Source organism: Cryptotermes secundus, unplaced genomic scaffold, assembly GCF_002891405.2.
Source record: "Cryptotermes secundus unplaced genomic scaffold, Csec_1.0 scaffold1276, whole genome shotgun sequence".
Lineage (NCBI taxonomy): Eukaryota > Metazoa > Arthropoda > Insecta > Blattodea > Kalotermitidae > Cryptotermes > Cryptotermes secundus.
The window spans coordinates 247,539-269,223 of NW_019740668.1; the positions used below are offsets into that span (position 1 = coordinate 247,539).

Sequence of the window (21,685 nt, forward strand, 5' to 3'; positions counted from 1 at the left end):
GCTTCGACTCCTGACTATAGGCAAGTATTAATCGTGCAATGTGATCCTGTTTCCCTACTATTCATGATACACTACTAGTAATCCTAACACATACACCATACGCAGACATATTGCCGGACTATCTTCCTAGGCAATCACTTGTTACATAATTATTACTCTCCCCTAAGGGCTCGCCGAGCACACTGGAGTTTGCTATCGATATTTTCCACACGCTTTTATCCACAATATTATTTAACAACATTGCTTATATGAGTAAACATGACTTACTTGACATAGAAGAATGCAGGCCAACTTCCAGCGCTCATAAGACCAATATTGAATAGCGCCTCTGGCTGACAACTGAATATTATGTGTTAGATCAGATCCCTAAGTCTCCAAAATTCGGCAATTTATATTATTAACTTGCTGAATCAGCTGTTAACGAGAGAGGGAGGTTAACTCCCCTTTTTATTCTCAATTCCCAAAGTTATATTCTAATTAGTTATTCCCTGGGGTTGTGGGCGGGCCCATGGTGTCTCATCGCTGTGTATTGAATAATATTACCATCTCCAGTGGCCGAGTTAGCAGAGCTTCTTACTTATGTGATTACGCATAAATGCTGATCATCAACATTCTTAACCTAGTTGCCTGTCCAGGTGTCGACATACTAATGTAATGGCTGTGAAACACTTTTCACAAGTCTCAAAACTTTAAGGCAATGCCTTAATTTCCAATCTCAAAATTGGTCCGCAACAGTCTGTGATTTATTTGCACTTATCAAGGCATACAGAGCAAAGTTGATACTTCTGGAAAGCCAAGTGAAAAATTGTAACTTTGTTCATATGCTATACTGAGCAGAGCTGCATAAAAAGGGTGAAGCTGAATTTCCTTCCCCGTTTGCAAATTTAGTCATTTCAGATTTGAAAGAACAATTTCGGAAGCGATTTGCTGATTTGGATGCCAATGCTCAGGAAATGAAATTGTTTCAAAATCTGTTTGACTGTGATGCTGCAGATGTCCCAAGTCAAATTCAAATGGAAATTATTGAACTTCAGGAAAATTATCATATTGAAGGCAAATACAAGGAAGGAAATTTGATTGAATTTTATAAATTCCTGAACTCAGCAATTTCCAAATTTGAAGAAATTTTCTTGTAAATTTATCTCCATTTTGGGACGACATATCTGTGTGAACAAACTTTTTCCCAGCTGGAGTACATCAAGTCGAAATACAGGGCAAATTTATCCAATGAACATTTAAAGTCGCTAGTTGTGATTAGCGTTTCAAAATTTGAACCTCAATTTAATCAGATTTAAAGAATGCAAAAAGAGTTCCATCATTCACATTAATTGTTTTATTATAATTTGTGATGAAAATATGAGCAGTTGCTGCTACTGTCTGTTGTCATTAATATACGATAATTTATTCCCACGTACTTTGTACTTAGTTTATGAAATTCTGTGCTTTCAATAAAACTCATATACCTAGAGTTATTAATTTTTCATTTTATCCAGCCCGTTGAAAGTGCTGAATTACCTAATGTGGCCCGTGTTTCGAAAAGTTTGGAGACCCCTGCTCTAGACTTGTATGTGGGAGATGCTCAGTTCAAAATTCAGGGACACCACTTCTCCCAACTGAGGGTTTCTCCTCCCAGAAGACTTTTACGATGCTGTTCACTGGAATGAGAGGTGCTTGTGTCTCATGGTGTTGGTTTTGTACTGCTTGACTGTAGAAGGTCTGTAAGGAATGAATGTGGAGGGAAGTGTTTGTGGTCTAATTCATGCTAAATCACAACACATTTCTGAAGATACCCTGAGGAAAATGTTAGGATGAATGGCTTCTTGGTCAGCCGGAGTTCTGAATCCACAGGCATTTGTTTCAGTGCTGGGTAGCTGCAACTGTGGAGGTCTTCTTCACATGGGGGCTGCTTGGAGCGACAGCCATGCAGATCACGTCTCACAACAGACACAGGCATCTCCTGAACCGTGACACCAGCCTTGTTGTTGTGCTGACTGTAGCCGTGCTCTTGCTCGCAGCATTCCTCGCCAACACCTGCGTTGCCATATTGCACAGCCATGGCTTTACGTACATCCCTAGTTCCTTCGGTAAGTCCCACATGCATTGATGTCATGCCGTTTACTTGACCCCCAACATACTACACTTTACTATTGGCAGATGAGAGATATATCCATATTACCAATAGAAATTGCTTGTAAAAAGGTCATATTAATTCTGTCTGTATGTGCAATGTGCTGGTGGCCCATGTACGAATGCTACTCATCTCTTTGCAGTGTAGTCTGAACAAGGGCTTAAACGTTAATGCTTCTGGCTTGTACTTGAGAGTTGCTAGAATCTCAGCCAGGAGAATGGCTGTCCTGAGTGAGGGTTTTCATGGTTTTTCTCAGTCCCTCCAGGCATATAAGGAGATAGTAACTGCAAGTAGGCCATCATCGATTCCTTCTACATCCTTCTCAATCTATTTTTGATTGCTTGCCCTGTTGTTTGACACTATATAGTCTTGCGTACTGACAGAAATGTTAAATAAATAAAATGAAAGGGGAGCTGAAGAGTCAGCTTCATGTTCCAGCCACTTTGTCCCTGGGGAATGTGTTTCCAGTACCCACTGGAGTCTTGGGCAACAGCAGGGAGAGGCTCCCCTCCCCCCCACAATCCGTGAATAAATCAAAGTTGAAAAAGGAGATAATAAATATTAATATAAATAATTAAAAATATTTGTGAAGAAATCATTCATCTATCCTACTTAGCAGCACACATGGTTGAAGTGTGAGCCGGGTTGGCCAGTAGCTCAACTACAGTCATTCATCTAGAAGCATATCAGTTCACATTCAGTGTTAAATAAATTCTGCAGCTGACAGAACATAGTTAAATAACTGGAACCAGTCAGGAAAGCATGATATTCTTTATTTTAACCCCCAGAACCCTAAAATATTCCTCACAAACACGAGTCATAAGTCTCTGGGTTCTAGAGCACATCTCAACATATGGGTTCCTGCAGCCGGAGTCAGAGCCACTGCCACCAGCACTGGCCAGCACGCCCGTCCGCTACATGACCCACACAGTGCTAATTGCCGGCAGCAGAGTCACCGTGCCTGGAATTGACTCTCGCCAGCAGAGCGGGTACCAAGTTCTACGACTTGCAACAGAACTGGTGCCATCCACTCTGGCACTGCTTGGTGCAGATGGCATATCACCCTTCTGGGCTGTTCTCTTTTACTTTGTCCTCATTTTGTTTGGCATCGCACAGCAGGTGTGTATTATTGCTAGAATCTTGTGTACTGTCTGACTGTTAAACTGATAGTATGCTGGCTTTTAGTTCCCATGGTCAGCAGCAGATCTGATGATCCCTCCATAAAGCTGTATTGTCTAGCAAATTATTACCATTGCTTTGGGGAACCTTATGCAGTCATATTCAGGATAGAAGAATAAGTTAGTGATCAGTCCTGGTTCACACTTTCCCTTTGTTCGCGCCCAGCTTACTCTTCTACCCTGAAGGTGGAGGTGTCAGGTTTGTTATAATGTACCAGTCTACATGGTATCATACCCCACAAGACTTTGATTTTCACAGTCACTGTCATGGGGATCTCGAATGTCACATGATTGACTGTTAACTACTGCCAGTTTTTGACTAATGTAATATGAAAGTACTTGTGTAGTGGTGGGTGTTACTACCAATGGTGTTGGTACTAGTTTCAGTTCATTGTCTGGAAGGCACCTGACTTTTTGTCCTTTGAATTTTAAAGGCCCCTTTTTCATGATAATTTGTGGCATGTCTTGGCAAACCATTGATTTGTCATATGCCTGCATGGAAACAGCTTCATTTAGATTAGTGATATGTTAAGATACAGAACAAAAGGAGGCATACCACAGACAGCTGTGGAAAAGGGGCTAATTCATATTCAACTGCATTAAGCATTGTGAGGACATATTTGCAGCTGTGTATCTGGCACTGTGTCATCACAGGCATCATGGCTATCAACACTGCTGCCCTCAAATCCTGGGAGACCACAATCACTTTCTTCAGTTGCGTCTGTGGCTTCATTCTTGGCCTCCCCATGACGACAGAGGTGAGGATGTGTGTCTCATGGTGATTAGATGGGATTTACCCAGTTAAACTTTATGTTTGTCCCATTAACATTCAAAGGCTGTACTTTTTGCCAACAGGGTACATTTATGTGTGTCCTGTATTCTGAGAATAAACATTAATTATTTTCCTAAACAGCATTAACAGATCAGGCTCTGTAATGTAGATGCAGTGTTCTTTCTGTGAGGTAGGAACTGAAGTTTTAAATATTATTTATAAGAATTTCAGGCATAAAAGGGTAAAATAAGGGAAATGAATTATCACTAAGCAATGACGATAAATAGTGCCACTTCTGCATTGTAAGCGGAAGATTAATGTGGATTTCCCTGTCATTAGCTAGAATAAAATCTTGCAAGCTACAAGACAAACATAATGCTACCTGCTCTTTTAATATGTGACACATGAGAACTACACCACACAGTTCAACAGAAATCTCATAGATAGAAGCTGTACTCATGCCTTCATGAGACTGCACAAAGCTGAAAATGGTACCTGAGGTATTTTGGAAATTACTGCATCCCTTCATAAAGTGTTTGAAGATGACTCCATACATGACAGTGAAGTAAATACATTTTACAGATGTTACTGCTGTTGTATTCTTCATATATTCTGTTCTGAACGAAATCATCTAATTTAATATACTGTAGTGTGTAGACCCATTGCTAGGTAGCAACCACAAAACATGCAGGTTCCCACAGTAATGAGTTCATGCGCAACAATAAAGGAAATGGTGCATTCTACACAGTCTGTGCTGACATGTTATAACCGAGACTTGTTAGAAGTTAGAGAGTTGTGATGGGCTTGGTGAAGAGAAGACTTAGCCGGAGCAGTTGAGAGCCAGCGGGCAATGAAGTGACTGGAGAAGCTGAAGAATCTCCACTGATAGAAGCCATTACCACGGAGTGACTGGTGAGGACACAGCAGACTGAAAAGACTTAGCATGTGTAAAGTGTGGAGATCAAGGATGGCGCTGTAATTAAGCGTAGTCACAAATCATGTGTCGAAGTGGTGAATAAATCCAATCTCCAATCCAAACCTTATATATAGTCACACCCTAACATGTAACAATACAATTTACTCAATATAGGACTGCTCTTGACTTGACTTAACCCAATTCCTTTAGTTCCTAGTGGAACACAGGGCTCCTGTGAAGCTTCTCCATCTTTTCTTCTCGTTTGCCAGTGCCTTAACCTCTCTCCAGGTCTTTCCTGTCTCTGTTATTTCCTCTTCTGTTGTCCTTCTCCAAGTTTTTCTTGATCGCCCTCACCTTCTAGCACCTTGCGGGTTCCAGTCTAATGCATCTTTTTCTATGGCACCAGCTGGTTTCCTTGAAGGGTGCCCGATCCATCTCCATTTTATCTAATTTGGATATCAAATGGTTCTTGTTTTGTGATCTCCCACAGAGAATCATTTGATATGGTGTCTGGCCATCTCTGTTTAAAATGCACCTTAAACACCTATTTGCAAATCTTTATAGTTTGTTCGTACTTGTTTTTAATACTTTCCATGTTTCACAGGCATAAAAGAGAATTGATTTTACATTAATATTAAAAATCTGTAATTTAGTTTTCTTTGATAGATTTTTGTTCTTCCATACCTGATATAATTGTATAAAAGCTATATTTGCTTTTCTTATTGTTTTTTTTTTATGTCTTGATCTGTTCCTCCATTTTGTGTTACTATGCTTCCCAGATATATAAAGCTCTCTACTGGTTCAATTTCTTTATTAGCGATGGATAGTTCCTCTTCTATTTGGGCACTTATTCTCATTTCTTTATTTTTATTTACACTGATATTTAGCCCAGCTAGCTTTGCTTTCTGTTGCAGTCTTATTAATTTGTCCTTCATATCAATATGTCTCTGTGACAATAAACGTATATCATCAGCAAAATCGAGATCCTCCAACTTATCTTTCATCCCCTACTGTATTCCTGTCTCACAATGTTTTTCTCATCACATTATCCAGTACAAGCAAGCATATGACTGGAGATAAAATGCAGCCCTGTCTTACACCATTTGTAATCTCAGTGTAGTCTGTAAGTTTCCCTTCGTGTAGAATCCTGCATTTAAAATCATCATACATACACCATATTAAACTTGAAAACTTCTGTGACATTCCATATTCTGTCAGTGTTTGCCACATGATTCTTCTATTCATTGAATCAAATACTCTTTCAAAATCTATGAAGGTCATATATAATGTACATAGTTTGATATTCATTGCTTTGTTCTAGGATAATTCTCAGTGTATTAATTAAGTCAACACAACTACGTTGATGACGAAATCCAACCCATTCTTTACGAAAGCATAGTTCAACTATGTTCTTAATTCTATATAACAGTATCCCAGAAAGCAGTTTACTTGGAATACTCGGCAATATTATTCCTCTCCAGTTATTGCATTTTCTGGGTATTTTGATTATAAGACCTTTCCAATCTGTTGGAAATTTCTTTTTTTTTTTCATATTTCAGTTAGTAGAGGGTATAGCAGATTTACTGTGATTTCAATGTCCAATTTTAACATTTCTGGGCATATATTGTCCATTCCTGGTGCCTTGCCAGCTTTTGTCTTCCTTAATGCCCCTTTAATCTCTGAGCATGTAGGGGAATGTAGTTTTATTCTTATATCTTTATTTGTATCTTAATTTTCATATTCTTCTGTCTCTTCTTCAGTGCTTTGTGTCTTTTTATCTTTATTTTCGTTCAATATTCCGGAGAAATGTTCTTCCCATCTTTAGTTGTTGTTCCTGTGTTACAAGGAGTTCCCCTTTGTCATCTTTAATTGGTTTGTTCTTTTAAATCTCTTCCTGATAGTGGTAGTATAGTTGGTTGAGACACTATGCTAAAAGCCGGAAGGTCACAGGATCGAATCCCGATGAGGTCATTGGATTTTTTTCAATTGACCTAATCCTTCCAGCCGCACTATGCCCCTGAGGTTGACGCAGCCTCTAACAGAAATGAGTATCAGGAATATTCTTTGAATGTTCTTGAGGGTAAAGGTACATAAGGCTGAAAACCTTACCACCATCTATGAGCCGATTGTCTAGACAGTGTGGGAACCTCAGCATCTCACAACACTATGGGCCTCCATGGCCTGTTACAGGGATACCTTTACTTTACTTTTTCCTGATAGTGTTCTAGTAATGTCATATAGTTGTTTTGTGTCACCTTGTCTTTCTGCTTCTTCTGCTCTTTGAGCCTGTTCATCTGTCCACCTTCTTTTGTCTCTCGTTACTCCTTTCTTAATTTCTCTGTCGATTTCTGAATATTTCACTTGTGTAATTGAATTTTGTAGTCAAGTTTTACACTGGTTAACTTGGCTTTGAGGTTTTTCCTCTTTTCAATTGCTTCCCAAGTTTTTTCTGACATCCAGTCCTTTTCCAGTTTATTTTTAAAACCAATATTTTTTTTTGCTGGTTTCTAGAAAAATGCCCTTAATTTCTCTTCATTTCTTTTCAATGTCTATTTCTGTATCTGGGGGTTCTTGGAGCATATCAAACCTATTCTTCACTTCTAATTTAAATTCTTCTATTTTTTTTCCTTATTTCTGAGCTTTTGTATATCAAACTTCTTATTTTGGACTTGAAATTTCTTTTCAGCTTTCTTTATTTTGAATTTGAAATGAGCCATTATTAGGTGGTGATCACTTGCTATACCTGCCCCTCGTTTATTTCACTCATATGTCAAGGGTCTTCTAATTTTCCTTTCTATTGCAATATGATCTGTTTGGTTTTCTGTTCTGTGGTCTGGAGAGACCCATGTAACTTTATGACATTTCTGGTGTGGGAAGACTGTTCTGCCAATAACTAATTCATAGTTTGCACAAAGATCAATTAGTCTTTCTCCATTTTTGTTGGTGTTACCTATTCCATGTCTTCAAGTGACATGCTCCAATCCTTCATTTTCTGGTCCTGTTTCAGCATTTGTATCACCCATCAATATTTTGATGTTGCTCCTTTTTTACCTTCTTCAGTGTTTCATTTAGCAATTGGTAAAGTCATCTTTCTTTTCCATTTCTGCTGTCTCTGTTGCGACATAACACTATATATGGAAGTAACGATCTTCAACCATCTGCCAACTGAAATTAAGTCTATGTTTAATGACACGCAAAGTTCTAAACCTAAGTTTACAACATTCTTATTACAGAATTCCCTTTATACCAATGAGGAATTTTTTTAATTGAAACATGACTATAAATAGGATTAAAACAATAAGATTTTATAATTAAGCCATGTATTATGATGATAAGAGTGATATATGTGGCCTATTGTACATGTGCATGTTTTATATTTTGTACATAAATGATTGTTATTATGAAATGGATGTACAGTCGGATTTACATTGTATGATCAATAGTGTTACCTTGCATAGTGAGTGGTACATTATATGTGGCCTATCATAGACGCATATGTATGTTTTATACTTTGTGATATCCAGTGGGATATATTGTATGATTAAATATCTTATTATTATTTTGTTATCTAGTATAAATGATGATGGACTCTATATCTATGTACATGGATCTCTGGAAGACACATTAAATATGAACATGAATGGTTATGTTGCAGATAAGACTTCTAAGACTTGCTGTCATTATTCTCTCTGAAATAGGTTCCCACTCTATTAAGCTCCTTGCTGTTTTACTACGGAGTAATTCTACTCCATTTTTGTGTTCTACATCGTCCCCACCTGGCCCTGAGTATAAAAGGACGTTTATAGGATTGCTCAATTATACTTGTGTGTTGTGTGAGATGGTTGCTTTCTGAATAGTAAATACGTTTTTATGCTCTTCATGTGATGAGCCATTAGGAAATGAAAATTAGGAAAGCATCATTGAACATATTTGTCTGAAGGTGATGCTCTAGAACTATATCCTGGAGATGCTCAGCTTCGATCTTGGCTGGGACAATGGCTATCCTGACACAAGTTTCTCATCATTTTCCCCAGTCCCTCCATGCAAATGTCAGGCTGGTACCTTAATTAGGCCACGAATACTTCCCACCCAACAGGTCAGTTGCGTGGGGCTATATAGTCTGGCTACCGGCAGCATCAGCAAAAGAGTAGGGAAGGGGGGTGCAGGTTACAATTTTGTGTACTCCATTATGAAATACCCTTGTATTAGTAGCATTTATGCTGCTCATTTTTGGTGATTTCTCCTCAGATGGTCTAAGTGTCAACTTTCTCTTGCAGCTGGGGATATTCGTTGTGCACTTCCTGGACTACGCCATTGGCAGCTCCTGGTGGCTCATGGTGCTGTACCTGATCGAGATTTTGGTCGTGTTTGTGGTACGCGGTCGGCCATACAGCGGTGAGACTGTGGTGGCAACTCTGTTCAGTCGCAGTGCTGGGTGTCTGCATGCTTGGGCCGCACCACTGCTCGTCTTCACCTGGAATGTCATTCTTCCTATCGCCCTTGTGGTAAGATGTTGTACTAGTAGAGACATGACCAATGTGAGCCTCTGAGGCGTTGAGTGAAAATGTTGCCTGTCATTCTGGCAGGTGGTCTGCATCATGGTGTTCAAGAATGGGCGGTTCCGGGACTTGTACAGTTGGCGCAGCCTCACTTACAACTACTGGCCTGTGTGGACACGTGAGGTGGGATGCATGCTACAAATTCTGCCCATCTTACTTGTTCCATTGGGTTGCATCGTGCAGACTTGCCGATACCTGTCCAGTGGGCCTCCTGACATCTTGGATGTAAGTGGTGAGACTTAGCAGCCTTCATTTTGTGCTTCTCATTCTGCAGTTTTCATCCATTTTTCTGTTCTTGGTTCATTCCTCTCTCTCTTTTTTATTCTTCCTTTTCCTTTCTTTGCTTCTCTTTTGTCATTTGTCTCTCTTCTCCTCTTCCCATGCTGCCTCTTAGCCTCCCAGTTACACTTCTCATAAGTGAAGTTAGCTCACAGCATTCTGCAGAATCTCTTTAATATGTCTTTGTTTCTCTCTGTGTCCGTGTTTGCATTCCCCAGCCTGTGCATGTCTGCCTGTGAGTACGTATGAATCAGTATGAGAAGTTATGACAGTTTCAGTTGTTTCTGTCCCTTATTCTTGACCATTTGATGCTATATAAACCTTAAATTATGTTAATATTAAATCCCCTACAGTTGATACATAAATAACCCATGTCCAATGCTAAATACTGAGCAAGATGAGCATAATAAATTGGCACACATGCATAGCATGGAAAGGGTTAAATGATGTTCAGATATTAGGGGAAACAGGATAAATACTGAGGAAAGAAAACAAATTGCATCGCTAGTGCTAAGTAGCCCTGTGCCATCTAATTGGTTCATCCAGTCAGTGAAATCCTGTAGCATGATAATTACCACACAGTTCACACTGCACTACTAATTCCTTTGCAAGAAAACAAGTGAATCAGCTGTGTGCACCCATTAAAGATACGTAACGTTTCTCGATGATGCCATATGCAGTAGTGGTGGAGTTACCATGTAACTCTGCATTTCATAACAGAAGTGATGCTTGTATCTGTCACTTGATCCACAGAACTGGGCATGACTCAGTCTGCCATCTTTATTTTCTAATGAAAGACAAGCTGCTGGTATCATGTCCTTCCTCAATAAACAACGTGGCGGCCTTACTGTCTTCTGAAGTGTGACATTAAGGCTACTTTTTTTTTTGTTGCTAGTGGAGTGGGACTGAGTCCCTTGTACTGCGGCCACTTCTGGGCTATTGCACCAGCCCCGGACGTGAGTGTGGAGCAATTGGTGGAATGAAGATTGGCAGGGGAAACCAAAGTACTTGGAGAAAACCTGCCCCAGCGCCACTTTGTCCACCACAAATCCCATTTGGCCAGACCTGGGATCAATTAAGGCTACTTAATGTAAGGTCTTGAAATATGTAAATTATAAAACAACATGGTACTGGCATGAAATCTGTAGTATCCCTGACTGTGATGGTAATCACAAAAAGAACAGGGAATTAAAGTTATGAGCCATGGAGATTCAGAAGGATGCTCAGCCACAGAATTCAAACAAACAGAAACAGTCATGCTTGAAATGTTATGGGAGGTATTCTTTGAATGTTGTCATTCACAAATGTGGCAGCAGTGCAAAGCTTTGGGTAATTTGCTCACATTGAATACAGTTAGAATCTGTCCTAGTTGTTATTAAGAAATGGAGATTGTAAATTGAATAGTTATAACTACGTACATGTGTGTTGCAATTGATGACATACAGACTGAAGGATTTCACAGAATGTGGGCAACATAGGTTCTTCCCAGAACTTTTGTCATATTCCCCCTGTGAGTGGTGAGTCATCACTTGCGAATGGTTATGAATTTCCTATTCATCTTCAGCGCATCCAGCTGCTGTATCGGCCATCCATGACCCGTCAAGACATGACAGAGACCCCAAACTGTCCCACAAACTCAGCCACTTCAGTACCGGCAGTGACAACTACCACCGCTGTCACTCCTACACCAGAAGCCACCGTGTCAGCATTTGAGGACCCTCCACCGAAGTATACGCCACCCCCATCATACACTACAGCCACTGGAGCAAGGTACAGAGTTTCACAGGTAGACTAAGAGATGACCTCAGCCCACCCTAGCATAATCAGCACAATCCTAGCCTTCCCTAGAATAGCTATCCTACAATAAGTTTCAAATGTTTCAGAGGAAGGTACCACCTCCACCTTCCAGTTAGGCTCTGTATAGCAATGGTGCCTCTATTCATGGTCTGTGAGGTATGCTCACATCTTGACGTATTGTCTATGAGGGTTTCACTTATTAGTGCCATCGTAGTCTCCCAGACAGATGGCCGATCTGTAACGAAGCCATCAAGCAGTGTATATTCCAGACATTCCGAGTTGACTGGGATTGGGAGTGGCTCTCACATATGCAGCGCATTCATGGTTTTGAGAGATAAATGTACTGAAAACTGTCTTGTTTCAGGATTGCCAAACTTTTACGGCAGAGTTTCCGTCGAAGCATGCGTCGTCTGGCAAGTGCACTGGGAGACAACAGTACCCTGCCCCCTCCACCTGACTACAGTGCAGTCCTTGTGGAGATGAATAGGACAATACAGGAACATGATGAACAGTTGCCAGAGCCGTCTTCTGCCCTTTCGGCGCACATGTCCACAATGACTGCAGCTAACGTAGCACATATCCTTAGGAGCAGCCTTCGACGTTCTGCCCCACACAACAGGGACATCGAAGGCTTGGTGGACAGAGCTGCCCCTGTTCATCATGATATGATGGTCCCCTCCATAAGACCAGAGACAGACTCAAAACCTGAAGCTGAGAGCACATCTGTGATATGAATTGTTTGGCATCACTGCTGATCCAATATCCATCCATCTTGTTCCCACTGCATCGAATATTTTTGTAAAATAGCTTCTCACATGGTATGTGGATGCACAATAATACATATTATGGACAATCTTTGAGGCCTCTATTTTTAAGGCCAAGAATATAACTAAAGTAAAGTTTTCCCTCTGCTTAATTCAGCAACATGTCATGAAGGCATATGGGGTCACAGAGGTACAGCTTTACGATGTTCACACAACTGCATGCACTGGCTTCTTTCCACCAAGGGAAGGATGTCTGTATACTGATTCGACAGGAGGCTGGGTGGGTGAGCCTCAGAGCCAGTCTGGATGCAGAAACAGAAAAATATCCACTTTGGGAATTGTAGCTCAGTCATCCAACCCATTAGCCCCATACTGCAAAAAATAAAGTTTATTTCATGCATGAAATTAAATGTTGCATTCTTACAGTATTCATTTATAAAAAGAATACAGATAATAAAGAATAAAGATACAGAGTGAGTAAATTCCATTCCGTCCAAGTATGGGTCTGCTGTGTTAGAAAGGGACATGCAGATCTCACAGATGGCCTTTTTGTTAATGTACTTCACATCGAGACATCACAACGAACCATACCAAAGCGTACTATTTAAGTGTGTTTGTACCATGTTTGTGTGTGTGTGTGTGTGTGTATGCAAAAGGCAATAAAAGAATATCAAATCAAATGCTACATTTTCAAACTGAACGTAACCTCACTAAATGCAGTCCGGTCAGATTCCAGAACAGTTGTCTGATATTACTGCAAACGAACTCCATGGATCAGAATCACTCTTCAGAAGCTTAAGGCTTCCATCTCGTTAAAGAATTCCTCATATTTTATTTAACCTGAAGGCTCATTACCATGCATGCAACTTGCACTGCCCACCTCATCCTCATCCTTTTGATTATAATTATAAAATGCTGTTACAATTTTTAAACTTTGTAAAAACCATTGATTGTGGGTGCTACATTCAGACAGCTCACTGTTCTCTCCCATTTCTTTATCCCTTCAACAGGATATCCAGAACTCATGCAGTTTTGTCCATTCCTCACCCACTACACATTATTCACTTGAGACAAGAGACCATTTGAAAGAGGAAATAAATGATTGTTTTGACTGTTATCTGCATGAAAAGTTCTTAACCAAACCATGATGAGGGCTGACACCCTCCTTACTCCCAAAGACTAACATTAGGCATGGATAACAATTCTTTAACTATGGAGAGAAAAACCTACTGTCAGATCTTCCAGAGGTCTGAACATGGGCCTCCTGTCTCCATTACCTGCATATCTCCAATATCGGTATCAGAAGGTGAAAGTTCGAAATGGATCTAATGATAAAAGTGAATCTGACTGGGGTCTGGTCAAACAGGGCGTTCCTCAAGGGTCCATTCTGGGACCTTTACTGTTTTTACTATACATTAATGACCTATCCATATTTATTAAATATATGAATGCCAATGCAAATCCCCAAACAATTTTATTTGCCGATGATACTAGTGTAATCGTCAGTAATCAAAACAATACAGTATTGGCCAGTAACCTGAAATCAGTCTTTAATAGTGTGGCGAAGTGGTTTAAGGCAAATTTACTCTTGTTAAATGTGGATAAAACTTATTGTATGGAATTCGGCCTTAAACATGCAAACAACTTTGAAACTCAAGTCACATACAACAATAAAATTATTCCCTTTACTACTGAATTAAAGTTGGTTAGTATTACATAATAATATGTCTTGGAAGTCTCATATTGACAATTTGGCTGTTAAACTCACTAAAGCTTGTTATGGTGCGAGAGTGATTAGACCTTTTGTATCATTGAACTCCCTTAAGATGATTTATCATGCATATTTTCATTCAGTTATGTCATACGGATTGATGTTTTGGGGGACCTCTTCACATAGCTCAATTATTTTTAAACTTCAAAAGTGAATGGTTAGAATACTAATGAAGGCTAGACCTAGGGATTCCTGCAGAAAATTCTTTAAAATATTAAATATATTACCTCTGGCCTCACAGTACATATTCTTCTTGGCTCTGTTTGTGATTGCAAAGAAAACTTGGTTCAGACAAAATTCTGAAATTCATAGTTTCAATACTAGGAATAATCCCAATTTTTTTCCAACAAACGACTCATCTAACAATGTTTCATAAAAGTCCTGCTTATGCAGGTGTCAAGATTTATAATCATCTTCCAGATAATATTAAGGTATTGGCTTGTGACATTGAAAGTTTTAAGAGAGCATTAAAAAAATATTTATATGAGCATTCTTTTTATACGGTTGATGAGTTCTTCAAGTATAAAACTAGATAGCCACCTAGTGTAACCGCTCCACTGTCACTAATTTAAGTATAATTAGAATAATCAGTAATAAAAATTAAGTGCAGGTAACAAGTAATACCAAAGCCATTGGGACATAGTCACATTCTTGTTTTCAGGAATGGACTTATTCCAAATCTTGATGTTACACAGGAAACACCCCCTGTGGCTTTTTCTGAGAAATTTTGTTTGTGAGTAGCAGGGCGGCAAACTTTGAGAATTCGATCATTGACAGGTCCTGCATGTCGTAACTTAAAAGTAGGCAGTTTTGAACCCCACGCCAAGCAGGTTATCTGTCAGTGTACTGTCAGAAACGACGTTAGGACTTTAATGAAGACTGTGTTTAAAATATATTGATATTCAATATTATGTTAATATTAATATTATTCACAATTTTACTAATTCTGGACCATATACTGCGCGGTATTACTTTGTACTTGTTTGGCCTCAATCAGCAATGTCACTTCGTGGCAATGTAGGTAGCACGAGCAGTTCGTTACTAGCCGTCTTGTGCATGAGACTTCTTGCAGTGGTTCAGTGTAATTGTAACAGATCATCATCACCGCCGGTGTCGTACTTATTACCATTTTTGTATTAAAGGCAAGTTATGCCCAGTTTTGCTCTAACTGTTCCGAGAATTGGTAGTGAGGAATGTTGATAAGGCTACCGGAACTTTAGTCCATTCTATGACGGCCGGCTTGTAAATTTATCTCCATTTTTGGGATGACATATCTGTGTGAACAAACTTTTTCCCAGATGAAGTACATCAAGTCGAAATACAGGGCAAATTTATCCGATGAACATTTAAAGTCGCTACTTTTGATTAGCGTTTTCAAAATTTGAACCTCAATTTAATCAGAGTTTAAGAATGCAAAAAGAGTTCCATCATTCACATTAATTGTTTTATTATAATTTGTAATGAATATATGAGCATTTGCTGCTACTGTCTGTTGTCATTAATATACGATAATTTATTCCCACGTACTTTGTGTTTAGTTTATGAAATTCTGTGCTTTCAATAAAACTCATATACCTAAGAGTTATTAATTTCTCATTTTATCCGGCCCATTGAAAGTGCTGAATTACCTAATGTGGCCTGCATTTTGAAAAGTTTGGAGACCCCTGACATAGATAATTAATAGAGTTCCTGCCTCTTAGGAAGTCAGAAGGTTTATATGTATTTCTCATCTCTCCCATGCCTGCTACATGACCACCTATTCCCTTTTTCTAATAACATCTTGCAAGTAAAGCATTCCACATTCTCAGTGTCAATATTTACTACCATAGTCGATAAGTTCGTGGACTGTGTCGTTGCAGAGCACTACAGTGGATAGGATGAGGCACGGTATGATGCCCTGTTAGTTCATCTCTCGTCACAGCAAGAGGCAGTTTTGTGCAAACAGTGTAAGCAGAACTACAGCCTCTATTGTGAACTGCAGTTAAATGCAAGTGGTGGAAATCGAAAATGTGGCAGTTTGAACAACAGTCAAACATCAAGTTCTGCCAAAAAATAGTTAAATCCTGTACTGAAACGTTTGGCGTAGGAAGAAGTGGCTGTTGCTACGTGACAACGCCCTTGCACATCGCAGTGTTCTTGTCCAAGAGGAACTGGCAAGGCAACAGGTCAACATTTTGCCACACCGTCCGTACTCACCTGATCTCATACCGTGCGATTTTTTTCTCTTCCACCACTTGGAAGTAAAGCTACGTGGTCGTAGATTTCAGTTGTCCGAGGAGGTCTTCAATGCCAAAAGAGACGCTGTATGGGAATTTCCTGCCAATATGTTTCAGCAGTGTTTTCAGCAGCTATATCAAGGTTGGCAGACTTGTATAGTGGCCAACGGCAACTATTCTGGGGGCCGATGTGGATCTTTGTAAGTGTACGTGAATACCTTGTAATATGATGCAATAAAACCACAGTCCACAAACTTAATGACTGTACCACGTATTTATTCGTGCTTTATATACAACGATACGCTATACGATTTCAAATCCTTGAGATGAACAGGCTGTCTTAGCATAAGCTAAGATAGAGAGATAACAGATAGAGATGCGCAGTGTGCATGTGGGAGACTAGGAACGACTGTAGGAAAGAGGCCACTAGGAAGATCTAGACATAGGTGGGAGGATAGTGAAATGGATCTTAGGAGAAATAGGATGAGTTAGTATGGACTGGACTCATCTGGCTCAGGATAGGGAGCAGTGATGGGCTCTTGTGAACACATTAATGGACCTTCAGATTCCATAAAATGTCAGGAAATTCTTGAGTAGCTGAGTGGCTGGGAGCTTCTCAAGGACTCAGCTCCATGCAGTTAGTTATGAATAACAAATATGAGAACCTGAAGAGTGCTCTGGTAACAATATGTATACAGAGTAAAAATCAATGCAAACAGACTCACCCTTTGTAACACAATTACAGAAACCTCTACTTACTGAAAACAGCTAACACCTTTGCAAACAGAATAAGTACAACTATTACACCACAAATCAATCAGACCTTGCTAAAGGTAACAAACAAGTGTGGAATTCTCTCTAACAGAGTTTCATCAGGACACAGATGGTGGCAGCAAGTATGTTCATCACAGACACACATTCATACAGAACCCTTCCTGTTGTAGAATATGACTGAGGCTTGCCACATGCTGCCTAACCTCCTGGGGTTATAAAGGCTCATGTGCCTAGCAAAGCTGACTCAGGATTTGAGGTGCACAGTCAAAATGTTCTAGAATAAACAGCAGCTTATAACTGACAAAATGGAAGAGGTGAAGATAACTTCAACATATACACCAAAAACAACAGTATTCCACAAATGTGCAACAACCAGTAATAAACATACTGCCAGAAAACATGTTACACAGTCCCATTAAACATAAAAACAATTCCCTATGGAAAAATACAGCAAACTGGTCTTGAAATAAAACAGGCATCCCTTGTTACAAACCATATGATCTTACTACCTTGTGCATCTGATAGAACTGCACAGTTACTGCCAAATTCTATCCTCACAGCAAGAGCTCTCTCCAATCATGGCAACTCTGGATGCACCAAAACGAAACATAATTTCCAGTGCAACATGGTATGATATGCCAGCACCAACTAATGCACCAAACTGGAAATTAACAGTCAGAAAGATTACTTGAACATAGGGATATACTTTATTTCAGAAATGACATGTATCGTATCCATGGGAAGGAACAGGTGGTGATGACATACAAGAAAGACAGTAAAAACTACTAGATGAGCTGGCGAGGACAGAGAGACAATAATGTGGAGAATTGCTCACTTGTCTCACACCTTCATTACAAGTCTGCACTATCCCCATGATGGTAATACTGATGGCAAGAAATTAAGGTGGGGAGTGGGACAGCTTCTAGTGCCATGATGTAAACTTCAGGCTGCACTGAAATCCATCACTTGGTTCCAATGTCATTAAGGGGAAGCACTCAGTGGCATGATGATATCACAAGCCCATCTTTCCTTAGAATTTAAGGAAAAGAAATGCAGGCTTGTATGAAAATGCACACTGTGTTCCCTTGCACCAACATGCTTGGCAAATTTTCATTGGAATCAGCACAAAAGCTTCATGTCACTGCAAACTTAACACCATACCTATTAAGGTGTTTTTTCAACAATTTCAACATGGTATTAATGCAAATATCTGTTGGAATAACGCAACCAAGCTACTGAAGTAAAAAAAAAAAGTAATGCTATCCCTGTAACAGGCCATGAAGGCCCATAGAGTTGTGAGACATTGAGGGTCCCACATTATCTAGACAATCGGCCCAAAGATGGCGGTGAGATTGTCAGCCTTATGCGCCAGCTGTGCTTTACTCCCCAGGAAAATCATTTAATTAATCCTAGTACTCATTTCTATTAGAGCCTGAGTCAACCCCAGGGCCATAGTGCGGCCGGAAGAACCAAGCTACTAGAGAAGAAATTATTGAACTCAAAATATACAAAATTCTTCATAGTGCCTGCAAAGTATTCTGCACACTCAGGTTTCCATCATCACATTCTTGCAATTAACCAACTAAAATCAAATTAATAATTTTGTCAATTTTTTCCACATTAAAGGTAAAAGGCAAGTAAAATTATGGTTTTCTGTTTGCAAGAGTGAGTAAAACTTGGTCTGTGATCTTACAAGAAGAATGTCAAGTGAGGAGAAGAAAGGACAAGAAAATGTTGTAATGTAGAACTTCACAATACACTTGAATTCTGATTCAGTGTTCCTGCAGTAGTAGGCAAATAATTTTTTTTTCTGTCCCCAGCTAAAGATACTGCATTATATTCCAGAATTTAGTCAATTTTGATTCAGTAAATAAATAACCTTCATTTTCAATCTTCCAGAACTCGTGTCCCCATTCAGCGTGATTACAGCTGATACAACAGTCAATATTTACATCTACGTTTTGCTGGAAATTACCATCACATATTGAACACACACCAAAAGAGCACATTACTTGTGGCATTTTGTCCTGATTCTTGCTTTCAGTGCAATTAATTTATAAATGGTAAATCTTGTACTGTGAAAGGAAAGCCATTTTCCCAGAGGATCATTATCCAGGGACTTAAAGGCAGGGACTTAAATAACCCATCCTAGAGATGGGGACTGATAAAATGATACTGAGACATGTCTGTGACAAACCTTCCACAGTCAGATTCCCTGACAAAAGCAAATGGAAAGACGTGTTTAAACCCATTATGAAAGGGGGACTAATCTGGTATGCAGATAGTTCCAAGACAAATAAAGGCACTGGGTATGGAGTGTATGATTACGGTACAAGGCATAAGCTTAGCTTCAGTCTTAGGAAATACACAATATTCCAGGCAGACGTGTATGCCATCAAGATATGCACAGTTGAGAATCTAGATAGGGATTATAAAAACAGAAACATCTATCTTCTCCTGGACAGTCATTCTGCAATTAAAGCAACTGATAATTACCAGATCAACACCAAACTGGTTTGGGACTGCCATCAATCCCTTACGCAACTGACATGCGTGCTGAGGCATAAGTAACAAAACTGCCAATCTGAATCTCCACTCACAGGACCCAAACCAGCTTGCAGCATTTCAGCAGAAATTGCCAAGGTTGTCAGGGACTGGACAAACAGAGGCCATACAAAACACAAGGAGTCCTTAACAGGACTCAAATAGGCAACAGGTTTACTACAAGAACCCTCTGTCAGAAGACCCAAGGAACTGCTAAAACTAAACAGAAACCAGTTATGGTGGGTGACAGGGATATACACAGGCCCTGAGGCTGGCAGAAGAGTTGGCACCAACCTGTGGGCCTACCTGCTATAAGTGCTGGCAGTGCATAGCACATTGCCTTCAAGATAGACACAGGAAGGATCTCTAAAATGTCAACTATGCAGAAAAAATCTACATCATTCAGGTGACATGCAACATACCTTCCATACAGCAGCTCCCACTGTTGGTCCACTCAGAAGTAGCCCAAGCAGTAGACTGGATTGGGGTGAAGTTCACTGTGTACTCCTTCCTCAGTCTGAGGTTGACAGAACTCCTCAAGACTGGTGAGCCCTAGGATTTGGTGGGCACTCTTCACTCAGCCAAACACCAACAATATTCTGCAACATTTGTAACACCAAATCCTTCACTGATGTCTCTTCACGACTGTCAAGGGACAGTAACAATGAAGCAGAGCATACGCACTTGCTAGTGACAACTGAGCCCCGTATATGTTACTGTGAATGTCTGAAACAATAATCACCTGTGATTACTGACATACAGTAAGAAAAGTGGGGAAGTTCAGAATGTGTTGACAACTTTTATGATTTTAAGAGTCACCAGTTAATGTCAACAGTGCACCCTGTGACCACTGACGTGTTAGTACACAGCCAAAGGGACATAGAGATGTAACACAACTGTCAACATTTGCAGTAGCATGTGCATGAGCCAACTGTAAAATTTAAATGTTCTATGTGAAGTGCATCACTTCATGCATATCTAAAGTTAGGATTAATGATGATAAACCTCAACTGGGAGAAGCTTATATTGGAAAGGAAAGTATGACCACCCCATACACAACAGAAAGGAGAACATGTGAGTACCAGATCCTGCCCCTGTTGGGAGTTAAACCCCTGCTGCCCAGCCCATAGCCAGCCACTTTGCTGCCTGAGCTTTCCACAAGCATTACCGTGTAACCACTGTCTGAAATTCTGTCAGTTTCCTCTACTATAGTGTTAGTACCCCCCAATTTTAGTGGCCACAGAAAACCTGAATTAGAATCTCACTTTACTCTTATTCTTCTGTGGATCTGTAACAGTAACGCCCATGTCAGTCACATATCTGTATACATGTATATAAATGGAAGGCAGAAGCAGCTCTGGTAATCTCATGTGCATTCAGGATAGGAACAGGAATTTTAAACGATTCTTGTTTCCAGTATTATGTGGTGCAATGCCAAAAACTTGTGATTCTGATATGTACAGTTAGTTACATGACAACTGTAGGGCAAGAAATAAGGCCACACATAAAGCGAGGATCAATGTTAACAACAGTTCTCCAAACAGCCAAAGTGACAGAACAAACCAGTAGTTCTCAATCTACTGGTGCTCTTTGCTTGCTTCGGATATTTGTCCTCTTTCAAATTGCAATTAGAACAGAATATTAAAATTTATAAGAAATGTACATTAAATTTTTACACATTTACTCATGTAATATCCCCCCCTTTTCATATTTTTGAACCCCTGAATGTGGTAAAAGGGAAATATTATGTAAATTCTACGGTTAACCTAGAACAAAAGTACTTTCTTGCATACATATAATCAGGATCATTTTATATGGGTATCTGTATACAGTGAAACTCCTATTTATTAAAAGTTTCTTCTGGGTCCTGCAGATTAGGACACTAAGTATTGACATCTGCACAGGAGGTACCTAAACACTGAGATTAATAACTTGAGATCACTGAAACTGAACATCAAATGAGAAAACACCTAAACTGAGAAACGTT

At 39.7% G+C, this 21,685-nt stretch overlaps 1 protein-coding gene and 1 long non-coding RNA gene across 3 annotated transcripts in view; one reads left to right on the forward strand and one right to left on the reverse strand.

The window, feature by feature from the left end:
• LOC111872576 overlaps nucleotides 1-13,075 on the forward strand; it is a 37,064-nt gene extending 23,989 nt beyond the window's left edge. For both annotated transcript variants that reach the window (XM_023866628.2, XM_023866630.1), the window contains exons 9-15: nucleotides 1,862-2,084; nucleotides 2,967-3,247; nucleotides 3,933-4,064; nucleotides 9,272-9,499; nucleotides 9,581-9,778; nucleotides 11,397-11,602; nucleotides 11,994-13,075. In XM_023866628.2, the coding sequence (XP_023722396.1) occupies nucleotides 1,862-2,084; nucleotides 2,967-3,247; nucleotides 3,933-4,064; nucleotides 9,272-9,499; nucleotides 9,581-9,778; nucleotides 11,397-11,602; nucleotides 11,994-12,363 (1,638 nt within the window). In that variant the 3' untranslated portion in view covers nucleotides 12,364-13,075. The remainder of the gene's footprint in view (nucleotides 1-1,861; nucleotides 2,085-2,966; nucleotides 3,248-3,932; nucleotides 4,065-9,271; nucleotides 9,500-9,580; nucleotides 9,779-11,396; nucleotides 11,603-11,993) is intronic.
• LOC111872580 lies at nucleotides 12,681-20,294 on the reverse strand. Its single transcript, XR_002844248.1, has 3 exons — nucleotides 20,121-20,294; nucleotides 17,664-17,815; nucleotides 12,681-12,765 (listed from the first exon to the last, which is right to left on the reverse strand). It is a non-coding gene; the product is annotated as an uncharacterized LOC111872580 (long non-coding RNA).
• Between the last annotated feature and the right edge of the window lie 1,391 nt (nucleotides 20,295-21,685).